We start from the raw sequence: 15,000 nt of genomic DNA, 5'->3' as shown, positions 1-15,000 counted from the left end.
CCTAACCCCAACCCCACACCTAACCCCCAACATACACCTAACCCCAACCCCACACCTAACCCCAACCACACACCTAACCCCAACACACACCTAACCCCAACACACACCTAACCCCCAACACACACCTAACCCCCAACACACACCTAACCCCAACCACACACCTAACCCCCAACATACACCTAACCCCAAACACACACCTAACCCCAACACACACCTAACCCCAACACACACCTAACCCCAACCCACACCTAACCCCAACCACACACCTAACCCCCAACATACACCTAACCCCAACCCCACACCTGACCCCAACACACACCTGACCCCAAACACACACCTAACCCCAACCCCACACCTAACCCCCAACATACACCTAACCCCAAACACACACCTAACCCCAACCCCACACCTAACCCCCAACATACACCTAACCCCAAACACACACCTAACCCCAACACACACCTAACCCCAACACACACCTAACCCCAAACACACACCTAACCCCAACCACACACCTAACCCCAACCACACACCTAACCCCAACCACACACCTAAAGCCAACCACACACCTAACCCCAACCCCACACCTAACCCCAACCACACACCTAACCCCAACCACACACCTAACCCCAACCACACACCTAACCCCAAACACACACCTAACCCCAAACACACACCTAACCCCAACCACACACCTAACCCCAACCCCACACCTAACCCTAACCCCAACCCCACACCTAACCCCAACCCCACACCTAACCCCAACCACACACCTAACCCCAACCCCACACCTAACCCCAACCCCACACCTAACCCCAACCACACACCTAACCCCAACCACACACCTAAAGCCAACCACACACCTAACCCCAAACACACACCTAAAGCCAACCCCACACCTAACCCCAACCACACACCTAACCCCAACCCCACACCTAACCCCAACCACACACCTAACCCCAACCACACACCTAACCCCAACCCCACACCTAACCCCAACCACACACCTAAAGCCAACCACACACCTAACCCAACCACACACCTAACCCCAACCACACACCTAACCCCAACCACACACCTAACCCCAACCACACACCTAAAGCCAACCACACACCTGACCCCAACCACACACCTGACCCCAACACACACCTGACCCCAACACACACCTGACCCCAACACACACCTAACCCCAACCACACACCTAAAGCCAACCACACACCTAACCCCAACCCCACACCTGACCCCAACACACACCTGACCCCAACACACACCTGACCCCAACACACACCTGACCCCAACACACACACCTGACCCCAACACACACACCTGACCCCAACACACACACCTGACCCCAACACACACACCTGACCCCAACACACACACCTGACCCCAACACACACACCTGACCCCAAACACACACCTGACCCCAACACACACCTGACCCCAACACACACCTGACCCCAACACACACCTGACCCCCAACACACACCTGACCCCAACACACACACCTGACCCCAACACACACACCTGACCCCAACACACACACCTGACCCCAACACACACACCTGACCCCAAACACACACCTGACCCCAACCACACACCTGACCCCAACACACACCTAACCCCAACACACACACCTAACCCCAACACACACACCTAACCCCAACCCCACACCTAACCCCAACACACACCTAACCCCAACACACACCTAACCCCAACACACACACCTGACCCCAACCACACACCTGACCCCAACCCGACCCCAACCCACACCTAACCCCCAACACACACCTAACCCCAACACACACCTAACCCCAACACACACCTAACCCCAACACACACCTAACCCCCAACACACACCTAACCCCCAACACACACCTAACCCCCAACACACACCTAACCCCAAACGACGTCTTCAGCGTGACTCTGAACTCCGTCCGTGTTTACAGATCACGTCACAGAGACCCGAGCGAAACGGGTCAGCTCCACGGAGCCGAGTGAAGCGACGCCGACGCGCACGTTTCACTTAATACGCTTCCCTTATTTATTAGCATCGTTAGCCTCGTAGCTCCAGCGCGAGACCAAAGCAGTTTCCGAAAACTAACTTCCCTTGTGTTTGCGTTTCAGAATGCCTTATACCTGGAGTATCTGTAGCTCAACTGCAATGACACAAGCCTTAACCTTTGACCCCGGCGTCGATGGGAACTCTGCTGCTGCTGATGACATCATCGTCCACCTCGCGTTCGCCCGGTGGTTCGCTTTCTCTGTGCTCCTCCCATTGGCCAAGGCGTCACACGTGCATGGTGCCTTTCTAGGAGATCTACGACTGACAAGACGAGATCTGTGTGTGTGTGTGTGTGTGTGTGTGTGTGTGTGTGTGTGTGTGTGTTCGTTCTTTTCCTGTGAGAGGATTCCTTTTGCATAGAGCCACTTTATCTAAACTAAACCAACACTTCCTGGTTTGTGATGTCATCAGGAAGAACACGGTTCACGGGACCACGCGTGCGTACGACTGCGACCTGGGAACGCTCGTGCGGCCGGACGACGGTCGTTTACTCCATCGTTCCTTTTTTATTCCTCCTTGGGTTTATTTTTGTCTGTTTATTGTTCTCTTTTCTTCCGTAGTTGTTCTCTCTGCTCGGCGGGTTTAGGTGTTGCGTCCTTTCTCTTGTTTATATTAACCCGCGACTAAACGACTGCTGCACTAACTCCCGGACAGTATAGAAGACAAGTATTTAGGAGTTTAAAGGACGTTCAGATGTAGACTCGTATTGTGAAAGGTCTGAAGAAGGCATCCCGAAGAAACGCAGGAACGAGAGAGACAGAGATTTTTAAAAAAACCCTTTTTTCTTATTAAAACAGATTTATTACATGAGCTACATGGCAGGTCGTGTCGTCATGTTTCACGGCCCGTAATCAGTTAAACGATACGTCACGATCCGTACCGCGGACGTTCTCCTGTGATAAAGATCACCTCAGCAACAGCGCCATCTCTGTGTGATACAATTAACTGCAGCGCTAATAGAATTTGTTTTGTTTTGTTTAATAGAACGTCGTAATTAATATCGTAATCGTGCCTCTGCTTCACTTAGGGGTGGACGGATCATCCGTTTATTAGCATTCCCACCGGACGAGTCGAGCTCCCGAGTCCCGTTCCATCTTTGGTCGCTTGGAAACCTTCTAGACGAAGTAACGTGATGTAGCGAAGTATAGTGAGCTAGCTAGCTGGCGACGTAAACTCGGCTGGTGATTATCACAAGTTTCTAACGTGTTTACGTTTAAAAATAAATAAATCAGCACGTCACATCCGTACAGGATTTCACAGGTTTTTTATTTTTTGGGGATTGTTGCGACTTTTTTTTTTCTAAATTTCCGACTTTTTTTTTTCTAAATTTTCCGATTCGTCGAAATCACAGTCGCACGAACTTGTCCGGCACGCCTCTTCACAGCGATGTTTGTTCGGTGAACGAGACGTTTCGGCTGTACTCGTGTTCGTTCTGCTTTGTGATGACGTCGCACGACGCACGAGTCTGCGGGAAATTTGCGGTAACTGTTTTTAAGCTCCGAATATCGCGGGGTTTCCTCGATGTCCAGGTAGTAAGCCAGGAGAGCTGTGTGACTGTTCGGCGTCACGCTTTTCGCACGTTTCCACAAGCACGAATGTGGTTCCACAAGTGTGTAGCGCGGCAGGTGGTGGGATTCAGAGCGACTAGCCGATGCTCGCTACTTTTAAACGTCACCGCTAGCTTACGGAGCTTGCTCGTCCGCTGGGAGACTGAACAAACCTCCTAGCCTGTCCTGGGATACTGATCTGTCCACCTTCGCTGAGATTCTGGACGTTTAAAGTCCAGCAGGTTTGTTTTGTTTTTATACAGAGCCATTTAGACAATCATTCCATTACGGGAAAGAAATCGGATTATAGCGGTTTCAGCCGAGAGCGTTCGGCGTCTTTCTTTCTTTAGCTTAGCGAGCCTGGTGTAGGAACACTTCATCTTCTGTGTAAGGAAATATCCATATATACGTAGCTGCTCTCTCTCTCTCTCACACACACACACACACACACACACACACACACACACACACACACACACACACACCAGAAATCGAATCTGTCTCACCAGTAAACCCCGCCCCGGAGATGTAAAGATGGAGTTGTATAGAGGAACGCAGCGAGTGTATAAAATGTTTTTAATTGAGATCGACTTTAGTAAAGAACATCCTGGCTGCGTTTTTTTTTTTAACCGCATGTACAATCGTTTATTTTTAATCGCTCTCGTATCCAAAACCAGCTGCTTGCTTTAAGGACGGGCCAGAACCGAACTCTCGTGACGTTGCACAATCAGAACGGACCTCTCTGTCGCCCCCGTGCTGTTGGGACGAGCCGTACCCGGTGAACGCCGGTGTTTCGTCTCCGTCACTGCGACCTCTGTCGTTTGGTTGTTTAGTTTTTTTTCCTCGTTGGGTTTGTACAGATGTGCGAAAGGGAAAACTTTAACTGTTCAGATGATTTGTTTTGTTTAGAGGGAGTAAACCCTCACCTGAGCGCTCTCCATGTTCCCACGATCGGATAATCCGTGACGCACTCCCGCTGGGCCGACGAACAGCGGGACTGCGTGACGTCCGGCCGCTTTATGAAGCGCGGTGCGGCGTGGAGAGAACGCGAGGGGAACGTGGCGTGGAAGCGAGGTTTCTCGTCCTCGTGTTTTTGTCCGTTCGTGGGAAATTCCTCTCTTTGTATTTTTAGATTTCACCGTAAAGATGTTTATTGCACTGTGTTGTAAGACCGGTGGTTACGACTGTACATTCATAATAAAATTTACAATAAATCTATTTTCTCGGCTGCCACTTTTAATGGGAGGATTGATTATCTTGTTCCAGTTCTGAAATGTTGGGTTATTATTATTATTATTATTATTATTATTATTATTATTATTATTATGATATAAACACTAGTGTGTCATCCTGTAAGAGACGGTCACTGGTCCCATTTATACCCGAGGCGTTTAAAACTGCTGGTTCTGTTTTAATCCACTCCTTCCCTGGGACTAAAGAACACCGGCCACGCCTCCTTCACTAAAACTGACAGATTTACAGAAGCCACGCCTCCTTCACTGGGACCGATTCACAGAGACCACCACTTCTTCCATAAGAGTGACATACATAATACACTGAGGCCACGCCTCCTTCACGGGGACTGATACACAGGCCATGCCGCCTTCTCTAAGTGTGACATACATAGTATAGAGGCCACACCTCCTTCGCTAAGAGTGAAGTGCATAATACATAGAGGCCACACCTCCATCACTTGACATGATACATAGAGACCACGCCTCCTTCTCTAATAGTGATACACACAATACAATAAGGTCACGCCTCCTTCACTGTGACTGATACACAGAGGCCACGCCTCCTTCACTGGGACTGATACACAGAGGCCATGCCTCCTTCACTGGGACTGATACAGGTCACGCCTCCTTCACTGGGACTGATACACAGAGGCCACGCCTCCTTCACGGGACTGATACACAGGTCACGCTCCTTCACTGGGACTGATACATAGAGGCCACGCCTCCTTCACTGGGACTGATACACAGGTCACGCCTCCTTCACTGTGACTGATACACAGAGGCCACGCCTCCTTCACTGGGACTGATACACAGAGGCCATGCCTCCTTCACTGGGACTGATACACAGGTCACGCCTCCTTCACTGGGACTGATACATAGAGGCCACGCCTCCTTCACTGGGACTCAGAGGCCATGCCTCCTTCACTGGGACTGATACACAGAGGCCACGCCTCCTTCACTGGGACTGATACATAGAGGCCACGCCTCCTTCACTGGGACTCAGAGGCCATGCCTCCTTCACTGGGACTGATACACAGAGGCCACGCCTCCTTCACTGGGACTGATACACAGAGGTCACGCCTCCTTCACTGGGACTGATACACAGAGGTCACGCCTCCTTCACTGGGACTGATACGCAGAGGCCACGCCTCCTACACTGGGACTGATACACAGAGGCCACGCCTCCTTCACTGGGACTGACAGGAATATAGGTACATGTGTTACTCTCCTAAAGCAGAGATCTGAGTTACTTTGTTTGCTGTGGGTCATTTGGGCTCCGTCCTGGTAGTCATTATAGACACTAAACACTTTTTAACTGCGAACAGATTCGTTTGAAGGCCGAGTCGCGCACCTTTTACACTCTTCTGTATCTTTATTCCCGAAGGGAAAATCCTGGATTTCACACGAATTCACTTCCACAAGTTAAACTCGAGTCAACACGCGCACTCTCACGTTGAAGCTGATCATGAAACCGTTCCAGGTGAAGATACATGAAGATATCTCCACACACACACACACACACACACACACACACACACACACACTGGACCCCGAGATGCAGCCGTTTCCTGTCATTTCTCCGCGTCCCGGACACGTTAGCGCAGGTCACGTGACGGACGTGTTTAATTAGATGTAATGTTATTATTATAGTGTTTGTGCGTTGGAGAAGTTGTAGGTCACGTGTGGATTCGGTAAGTCCAGGGTTAACGTGTGGTTCGTGACGTCCTGCCAGAAACGTGCAGAGCGACATGTGCAACTGGTTTGTGTTTACGACCCGGAGGGGGGTTTTTACTTTCTTCCCGTTTTTGCGAAATCAGTTATTCTGAAGAAGAAATCACCGAGACGTGTTACCATGACAACAGGATCAAATTAAGAACTAAAGAAAGGAATGAATGAATGAATGAATAAATAAATAGACATTCTTGCTGAATGAAAGCTCAGAACGGGACGGTGTAACTCGTAAAGCAAAACGCCTTTATTCATTGGTATTTAAGCGGCAGCACACGGAACCTCTGACACGTTCTGTCATCAAAGGAATCTTCATCATCACGAGGAGGAAGAGGAGGAGAGGGGAGATGAGATGAAGCTCAGTTGGAGGTGTGGAAAGATCCTTTCTGGTGCCACTGCATGTCACGGATCCGTCTCACAGACTGGATCTGAGGAACCTGGGCCCCGAATTCGGTGTTCTCCTTATACTCGCCCTTCTCAAACAGGTACTGGTACCCTCTGTACCCCGGGTACTGATACGCCACCCAGCTGTGAGGGAGAGGAGAGCAAGAGGAGCAGTGTCAGTGTTCTATTCCTCTTATACCACAGCAGGTATACCATCTACCTTACACCATCTCCAACAGGAAGTTCCCTGTGATACTAACTGTGAGGTAAGCTCAGTTCTATTGGCTGTTTAAACAAAACAGGAGGAGCTACTGAGTATGTCCCGCCCTGTCTTCCTGTTTCAGTGGAGATGACGGCAAGAACACATCGAATAACGCTGCGTGTTTTTAAAGCACTGTAAAGTCACCGTGTGACACTGGAGACTCCTTCCATAAAAAACATGATCTCCTGCTGCAGTCACAGACAACTGATCGACACCGTCTGACCAATCACAATCCAGAATGCAACAGGACCATAAAAGGCCCGTCCGTGCTCGCGCGTCGCGTGCGGCGGTAAGCAGGTGGAGTCGTCGGGTACTCACGTGCCGCTCTGCACTCGGACCGAGGAAACCTTCTCCTGGTAGCCGTGAGCGTGGAAACTCGGCACGTCGTCGTCTACGATCTCGATCTTCTTGCCTGCGAAGTTGGGGTTCTCGTACAGCATGATCTTGTGCTCCTGGCTGTCCTGAACCGCGCCGGAATCAGCAGAACGGAGAAAAGTGGTGTGAAGAACGGGGACGTGATGAAAGCTGAGAGAAATGTGGGAAGCGGAACGTTTACGGAGACGTTATTTACCACTTTGACGGGACGGAAGGAGAAGATGCAGTCGCTGCGCCGGCTGTTGGTCCAGGCGTCCCAGCGAGGATACTCGCCCTTCTCCAGCACGTACTGTTCGCCCTTACAGCCGGGCTGCTCGTACCCCACCCACCTGCACACACACACACACACACACACACACACACACACACACACACACACGTACACATTTCAACCCTTTCAGTATTGTTTACATTTTTTCGTCACCTTCTTACTCGAGTCCAAGTTTTTTTAATCCCCAAAACACACACACTCACAGTCCGCAAACACACACACTCACGGTGCACACACACACACACTCACAGTCCGCAAACACACACTAACAGTGCACACACACACTCACTCATGGTCCACACACACACTCACGGTCCACACACACTCACGGTCCACACACACACTCACGGTGCACACACACACTCACGGTCCACACACACTCACGGTCCACACACACACTCACGGTTCACACACACACACTCACGGTCCACACAGACACACTCACGGTCCACACACACACACACACACACACACACTCACGGTCCACACACACACACACACACACACACTCACGGTCCACAGAGCACCAGTATGGAGCCCACTTTCTCCACGCCCGCCTCTTGCAGGTTGGTACACGGCCCCGTCAGCTCATGGCAGCGACCCTGGAAGTTCTCCTGCTCGTAGATGTTCAGCTGAAAGACGAGAGCGAGTCGGGTTTCCGTTAGCGATGTGTGAGCGGTAACGATACGCTGCAGACGTGTAAAGCGACGTGCGCACACCTTGAAAGTGCTGGATGCAGGATTCTGTTGTTTGGATGTAGGGTTCTGGTGATCGGTTGCCATGGTGAACCAGGAGAGGTGTGACGAGCTGTAACGAAGTTTCACTTCACGAATAAATGCTAAAGAATCAAATCTGTTCATGGTTTCATTTAATGAGCGTGAAGCGAGTTACTTACGTTATAGCAGCAATAAACAACCAGTCCTTCATCATCACTCTCTCTCTCCTCTCTCTCTCTATTCCCTCCCTCCTCTCTCTCTCCTCTCTCTCTCTCCTCTCTCTCTCCTCTCTCTATTCCCTCCCTCCTCTCTCCCTCCTCTCTCCCTCCTCTCTCTCTCCTCTCTCTCTCTCCTCTCTCTATTCTCTCTCTGTCTCTCTACTCTCTCTCTCTCAATTCCCTCTCTCTCTCCTCTCTCTCTCCTCCCTCTCTCCTCTCTCTCCTCTCTCTATTCTCTCCCTCCTCTCTCCCTCCTCTCTCTCTCTCCTCTCTCTATTCTCTCTCTCTCCTCTCTCTATTCTCTCTCTCTCCTCTCTCTCTCCTCTCTCTCTCCTCTCTCCCTCCTCTCTCCCTCCTCTCCTCCCTCCTCTCTCTCTCCTCTCTCTCTCCTCTCTCCCTCCTCTCCTCCCTCCTCTCTCTCTCCTCTCTCCCTCCTCTCTCTCTCCTCTCTCTCTCCTCCCTCTCTCCTCTCTCTCCTCTCGCTCTCTCAATTCCCTCTCTCTATTCTCTCTCTCCTCTCTCTCCTCTCTCTCTCCTCTCTCTATTCTCTCCCTCTCTCCTCTCTCTCCTCTCTCTCTCTATTCTCTCTCTACTGTCTCTCTACTCTCTCTCAATTCCCTCTCTCTATTCTCTCTCTATTCTCTCTCTCCTCTCTCTATTCTCTCTCTATTTTCTCTCTATTCTCTCTCTCCTCTCTCTATTCTCTCTCTCTATTCTCTCTCTATTCTCTCTCTCCTCTCTCTCCTCTCTCTCTCCTCTCTCTATTCTCTCCCTCTCTCCTCTCTCTCCTCTCTCTCTCTATTCTCTCTCTACTGTCTCTCTACTCTCTCTCAATTCCCTCTCTCTATTCTCTCTCTATTCTCTCTCTCCTCTCTCTATTCTCTCTCTATTTTCTCTCTATTCTCTCTCTCCTCTCTCTATTCTCTCTCTCTATTCTCTCTCTATTCTCTCTCTCCTCTCTCTATTCTCTCTCTTTATTCCCTCTCTCTATTCTTGCTCTCTTTTCTCTCTCTCTATTCCCTCTCTCTATTCTCTCTTCATTCCCTCTCTCTATTCCCTCTCTCTATATATTCTCTCTCTACTCTCTCTCTATTCCCTCTCTATTCTCTCTATTCTCTCTCTCTCTATTCTCTCTCTTCATTCCCTCTCTCTTAAAGTGAATAAGACAGAGACGCAGCTTGTCGTGTTCCTGAGAAACCACACAGCAGCGTGATCTCCGTCCTGTAGATTAGTTGCAGCTTTACCTCTGACACTGGAGACTCCTTCCGTAAATGTTAAACTTACAGAACACTTCACCGTATCAACATTGCAAAAACGCATTTATTATGAGCGTCGCGTCCGCCGTACACCGCACGCCCCTGCGGACGGGCCGTTACTATAGAAACCATAACGACCTGCGCTAATGTCACAGCTGCTGTTCTAGAAAACTAATCAGCACCTCCTGACCAATCAGAGTCCAGAGCTCAGAGCGCTGCGGATAGAGTGTATAGAATAAGCGTGGTGGTCTCTTACCAGCTCCGGGGTGTAGCCTGTCGCGCTCCTGTGGCACGAGGGCTGAATATATACAGCAGCGCCCCGAGCTGGACACGGTCCCAAAACCCGTCTCTGTTCAGAACACACTCCTAATCAGGCTCGAATGAGCGGCTGTGCGTCCGTAGGGCGCCGAAGGAAAGTGTGCCAAAACATTCTCTCAAATCAACACCCCTCCAAAACTGACCCCCCGCCACCCACACCCCCCCGCCCCCACCCGCCCCCACCCGCTGTTTTTAATGCCCCTGCAAAGTTATTTCATTAGGTGTCATTTTGGCCCAGACGCTCTTTGTTCATTATCCCATGATTCAGCAGCAGCCGTGCCAAGAGCGTGAGACTTACAATGAGGCTGCTAACGTGTGTGTGGACATTCAGAGAGAGAGAGAGAGAGAGGGAGAGAGAGAGAGAGAGCGAGAGAGAGAGAGAGAGAGAGAGAGCGCGAGAGAGAGAGACACCAGAACATGGTTTTGAAAACACGATTCATCTTGTTTAGAACTCTCTCTATTCCCTCTCTCTCTATTCCCTCTCTCTATCCTCTCTCTCTCTATTCCCTCTCTCTTTATTCCCTCTCTCTCTATTCCCTCTCTCTCTATTCCCTCTCTCTCTATTCCCTCTCTCTCTATTCCCTCTCTCTATCCTCTCTCTCTCTATTCCCTCTCTCTCTATTCCCTCTCTCTCTATTCCCTCTCTCTCTCTATTCCCTCTCTCTATCCTCTCTCTCTCTATTCCCTCTCTCTTTATTCCCTCTCTCTCTATTCCCTCTCTCTCTATTCCCTCTCTCTCTATTCCCTCTCTCTCTATTCCCTCTCTCTCTATTCCCTCTCTCTATCCTCTCTCTCTCTATTCCCTCTCTCTCTATTCCCTCTCTCTCTATTCCCTCTCTCTTTATTCCCCCTCTCTCTTTATTCCCTCTCTGTAAGTTAGTAAGACAATAAAAATGGCAGTGTGTGTGTTGGTGAGAAACTGAAGAGAAGCGTAAACTCCTCCGTCCTGAAGATGTGAGAAAACCTAAAGCTACAGCTTCACCTCTGACACTGGAGACTCCTTCCATACACGTTTCTCCTGACAGAAAACACGGATTTTTCTTCTTTAAACAACGCAAACGCATGAATCTGGAGCTGCGCTGCTGCGGAAAACTGATCAACACCTTCTGACCAATCAGAGCTCAGCACTGAGCACTCAGCACTGAGCGGTGTGTGAGACGCGGTATGGAGAGTGGATCTAGACCCTGTAATCACGCTGTACTCGGCCTGTAGAAACAGCTCACAGCGTTCGAATGGACCGTTACCATTTAAACAAACCCTTATTAACAGGGTTTCCTTCATTCCTCCATGGGTTTATACAAATCCAGCTGTGTGCTGCGTGCGGTTTATTCCACGCTGTCAGACTGCGGGTACAGATGTTAATGAGGCAGTGCGGTTACAGATGTTAATGAGGCAGTGCGGTTACAGATGTTAATGAAAGACTGCGGTTACAGATGTTAATGAAAGACTGCGGTTACAGATGTTAATGAGGCAGTGCGGTTACAGATGTTAATGAAAGACTGCCGTTACGGATGTTAATGAGGCAGTGCGGTTACAGATGTTAATGAGGCAGTGCGGTTACAGATGTTAATGAGGCAGTGCGGTTACAGATGTTAATGAGGCAGTGCGGTTACAGATGTTAATGAGGCAGTGCGGTTACAGATGTTAATGAGGCAGTGCGGTTACAGATGTTAATGAGGCACTGCTGCGGTTACAGATGTTAATGAGGCAGTGCGGATACAGATGTTAATGAGGCAGTGCGGTTACAGATGTTAATGAGGCAGTGCGATTACAGATGTTAATGAGGCAGTGCGGTTACAGATGTTAATGAAAGACTGCCGTTACAGATGTTAATGAGGCAGTGCGGTTACAGATGTTAATGAGGCACTGCGGTTACAGATGTTAATGAGGCAGTGCGGTTTCAGATGTTAATGAGGCAGTGCGGTTACAGATGTTAATGAGGCACTGCGGTTACAGATGTTAATGAGGCAGTGCGGTTTCAGATGTTAATGAGGCAGTGCGGTTACAGATGTTAATGAAAGACTGCGGTTACAGATGTTAATGAGGCAGTGCGGTTACAGATGTTAATGAGGCAGTGCGGTTTCAGATGTTAATGAGGCAGTGCGGTTACAGATGTTAATGAAAGACTGCGGGTACAGATGTTAATGAGGCAGTGCGGTTTCAGATGTTAATGAGGCAGTGCGGTTACAGATGTTAATGAAAGACTGCGGGTACAGATGTTAATGAGGCAGTGCGGTTACAGATGTTAATGAGGCACTGCGGTTACAGATGTTAATGAGGCAGTGCGGGTACAGATGTTAATGAAAGACTGCCGTTACAGATGTTAATGAGGCAGTGCGGTTACAGATGTTAATGAGGCAGTGCAGTTACAGATGTTAATGAGGCAGTGCAGTTACAGATGTTAATGAGGCAGTGCGGTTACAGATGTTAATGAGGCACTGTGGTTACAGATGTTAATGAGGCAGTGCGGGTACAGATGTTAATGAAAGACTGCCGTTACAGATGTTAATGAGGCAGTGCGGTTACGGATGTTAATGAGGCAGTACGGTTACGGATGTTAATGAGGCAGTGTGGTTACAGATGTTAATGAGGCAGTGCGGTTACAGATGTTAATGAGGCAGTGCGGTTACGGATGTTAATGAGGCAGTGCGGTTACAGATGTTAATGAAAGACTGCGGTTACAGATGTTAATGAGGCAGTACGGTTACGGATGTTAATGAGGCAGTGCGGTTACGGATGTTAATGAAAGACTGCGGGTACAGATGTTAATGAAAGACTGCGGTTACAGATGTTAATGAGGCAGTGCGGTTACAGATGTTAATGAGGCAGTGCGGTTACGGATGTTAATGAAAGACTGCGGTTACAGATGTTAATGAGGCAGTGCGGTTACAGATGTTAATGAGGCAGTGCGGTTACAGATGTTAATGAGGCAGTGCGGTTACAGATGTTAATGAGGCAGTGCGGTTACAGATGTTAATGAGGCAGTGCGGTTACAGATGTTAATGAGGCAGTGCGGTTACAGATGTTAATGAAAGACTGCGGTTACAGATGTTAATGAGGCAGTGCGGTTACAGATGTTAATGAAAGACTGCGGTTACAGATGTTAATGAGGCAGTGCGGTTACAGATGTTAATGAGGCAGTGCGGTTACAGATGTTAATGAGGCAGTGCGGTTACAGATGTTAATGAGGCAGTGCAGTTACAGATGTTAATGAAAGACTGCGGTTACAGATGTTAATGAGGCAGTGCGGTTACAGATGTTAATGAGGCAGTGCGGTTTCAGATGTTAATGAAAGACTGCGGTTACAGATGTTAATGAGGCAGTGCGGTTACAGATGTTAATGAAAGACTGCGGTTACAGATGTTAATGAGGCAGTGCGGTTACGGATGTTAATGAAAGACTGCGGTTACAGATGTTAATGAAAGACTGCGGTTACAGATGTTAATGAGGCAGTGCGGTTACAGATGTTAATGAGGCAGTGTGGTTACAGATGTTAATGAACGTTTTACAGATGTTTGACTGTGTGTCATGAGATAGAAACAGAAGTGAGGCGCGACACGAGCGGTTCTGCGGGAGTCTGACTGCGAGATGTTTATTTTCTCCGCCGCACTGCTCAGGGTTCCGGTTCCCAGAAGGTTCTCCGGCAGGTTGGCTGCGCTCTGTAAAATAAAGGTTCCGATTAGAACCAAAAAGAGGGTTTTCAGCCTGATGCCATCGGAGAACCCTCTCGAGTTTTACGTTGTAAGAACCTTTTACTCTGAAGTTCTATTTAGAGAACCATTTATTCACTGCTCTAAACAACGGTTCTTCACAGCAGTGCTGCAAGGAACCATGTTATCATGAGTTCTCTAAAAAAACAACAACCTCTTAATTAGTGCTGTAACGAATCAAAGTAAGGTTCTTAAGGGGGATGTCAGGAGAACGCTCTTAAATTAAAAACAATGGTTTCTTCCTGTCAAGAACCGTTTCCCCTTGTACAGGGTTCTCGAGTTGAGCTGGACGCTTCTCTGGAGATTACAGGAGTTCTTTATGTTTTGTTAAAGGTTCTTCAGAGCAGTGTACCGGTTCTTCAAGGTCTCGTCCCTTCCTAACAGCTTAAAGTGAACCCTGCTGTGTAAGGTTCTTTGTGGGACTGGATGTGTGATAAGGTTCTCCTGGCGTCACTCTTAAGAACCTTACTTTGGTTTCTTAAAACCATAACTGTTGTTATTATTATTATTATTATTATTATTATTATTATCATTAGAGAACTTATGATAACAAGGTTCCTTGTAGCAGTGCTGTGAAGAACCGTTTTCGGGTGCTTTAAAGCACGCACCAGTAAATACATGGAAGAACTTCAGAGTATAAAGTTCTTCACACAACGTAAAAGGTTCTCCTTCTGTATCATAGCATCAGGCTGAACAAAACTCTTATATTTAAGAGCGGTTCTTTAACAGCCCCACAAAAAACCCTCATACAGCAGGGTTCACTCGAATCTGCTGAGAAGGGACGAGACCTTGAAGAACCTTTAACGAAACATAAAGAACTTCTGTAATCGTCCCGCTCAACTCAAGAACCCTGTACAATGGAAAACAGTTCTTGCTTGGGACAAGAAGGAGGTTCTTTACGGAACATGTGGTGAA

General features: G+C 48.7%; 3 protein-coding genes across 9 annotated transcripts in view; 2 read left to right on the top strand and 1 right to left on the bottom strand.

The window, feature by feature from the left end:
- si:ch73-138n13.1 (calponin homology domain-containing protein DDB_G0272472) overlaps nucleotides 1-4,830 on the top strand; it is a 48,289-nt gene extending 43,459 nt beyond the window's left edge. For all 6 annotated transcript variants that reach the window (XM_053680041.1, XM_053680040.1, XM_053680036.1 and 3 more), the window contains exon 13: nucleotides 2,128-4,830. The gene's annotated coding sequence lies outside the window, so the exon portion shown is untranslated. The remainder of the gene's footprint in view (nucleotides 1-2,127) is intronic.
- A 1,970-nt stretch (nucleotides 4,831-6,800) lies between these two features.
- crybb2 (crystallin, beta B2) lies at nucleotides 6,801-10,496 on the bottom strand. Of its 2 annotated transcripts, none has more exons than XM_017467866.3 (6): nucleotides 10,314-10,496; nucleotides 8,587-8,674; nucleotides 8,381-8,499; nucleotides 7,793-7,925; nucleotides 7,540-7,682; nucleotides 6,801-7,103 (listed from the first exon to the last, which is right to left on the bottom strand). In XM_017467866.3, exons 2-6 carry the CDS (start codon nucleotides 8,647-8,649, stop codon nucleotides 6,935-6,937), a joined length of 627 nt encoding a protein of 208 aa, XP_017323355.2. In that variant the 5' UTR covers nucleotides 8,650-8,674; nucleotides 10,314-10,496; the 3' UTR covers nucleotides 6,801-6,934. The 2 variants fall into 2 exon arrangements, with proteins under 2 accessions (XP_017323355.2, XP_053536021.1); XM_053680046.1 differs by lacking the exon at nucleotides 10,314-10,496 and adding an exon at nucleotides 8,763-8,815.
- A 4,439-nt stretch (nucleotides 10,497-14,935) lies between these two features.
- kazald3 (Kazal-type serine peptidase inhibitor domain 3) overlaps nucleotides 14,936-15,000 on the top strand; it is a 4,493-nt gene continuing 4,428 nt past the window's right edge. Inside the window, exon 1 of the mRNA XM_017467865.3 lies at nucleotides 14,936-15,000. This exon is cut by the window's right edge and continues 761 nt beyond it. The gene's annotated coding sequence lies outside the window, so the exon portion shown is untranslated.

This window comes from Ictalurus punctatus, chromosome 5, assembly GCF_001660625.3.
Source record: "Ictalurus punctatus breed USDA103 chromosome 5, Coco_2.0, whole genome shotgun sequence".
NCBI classification, from domain to species: Eukaryota; Metazoa; Chordata; class Actinopteri; order Siluriformes; family Ictaluridae; genus Ictalurus; species Ictalurus punctatus.
This window is presented reverse-complemented; position numbering and strand designations above follow the sequence as displayed.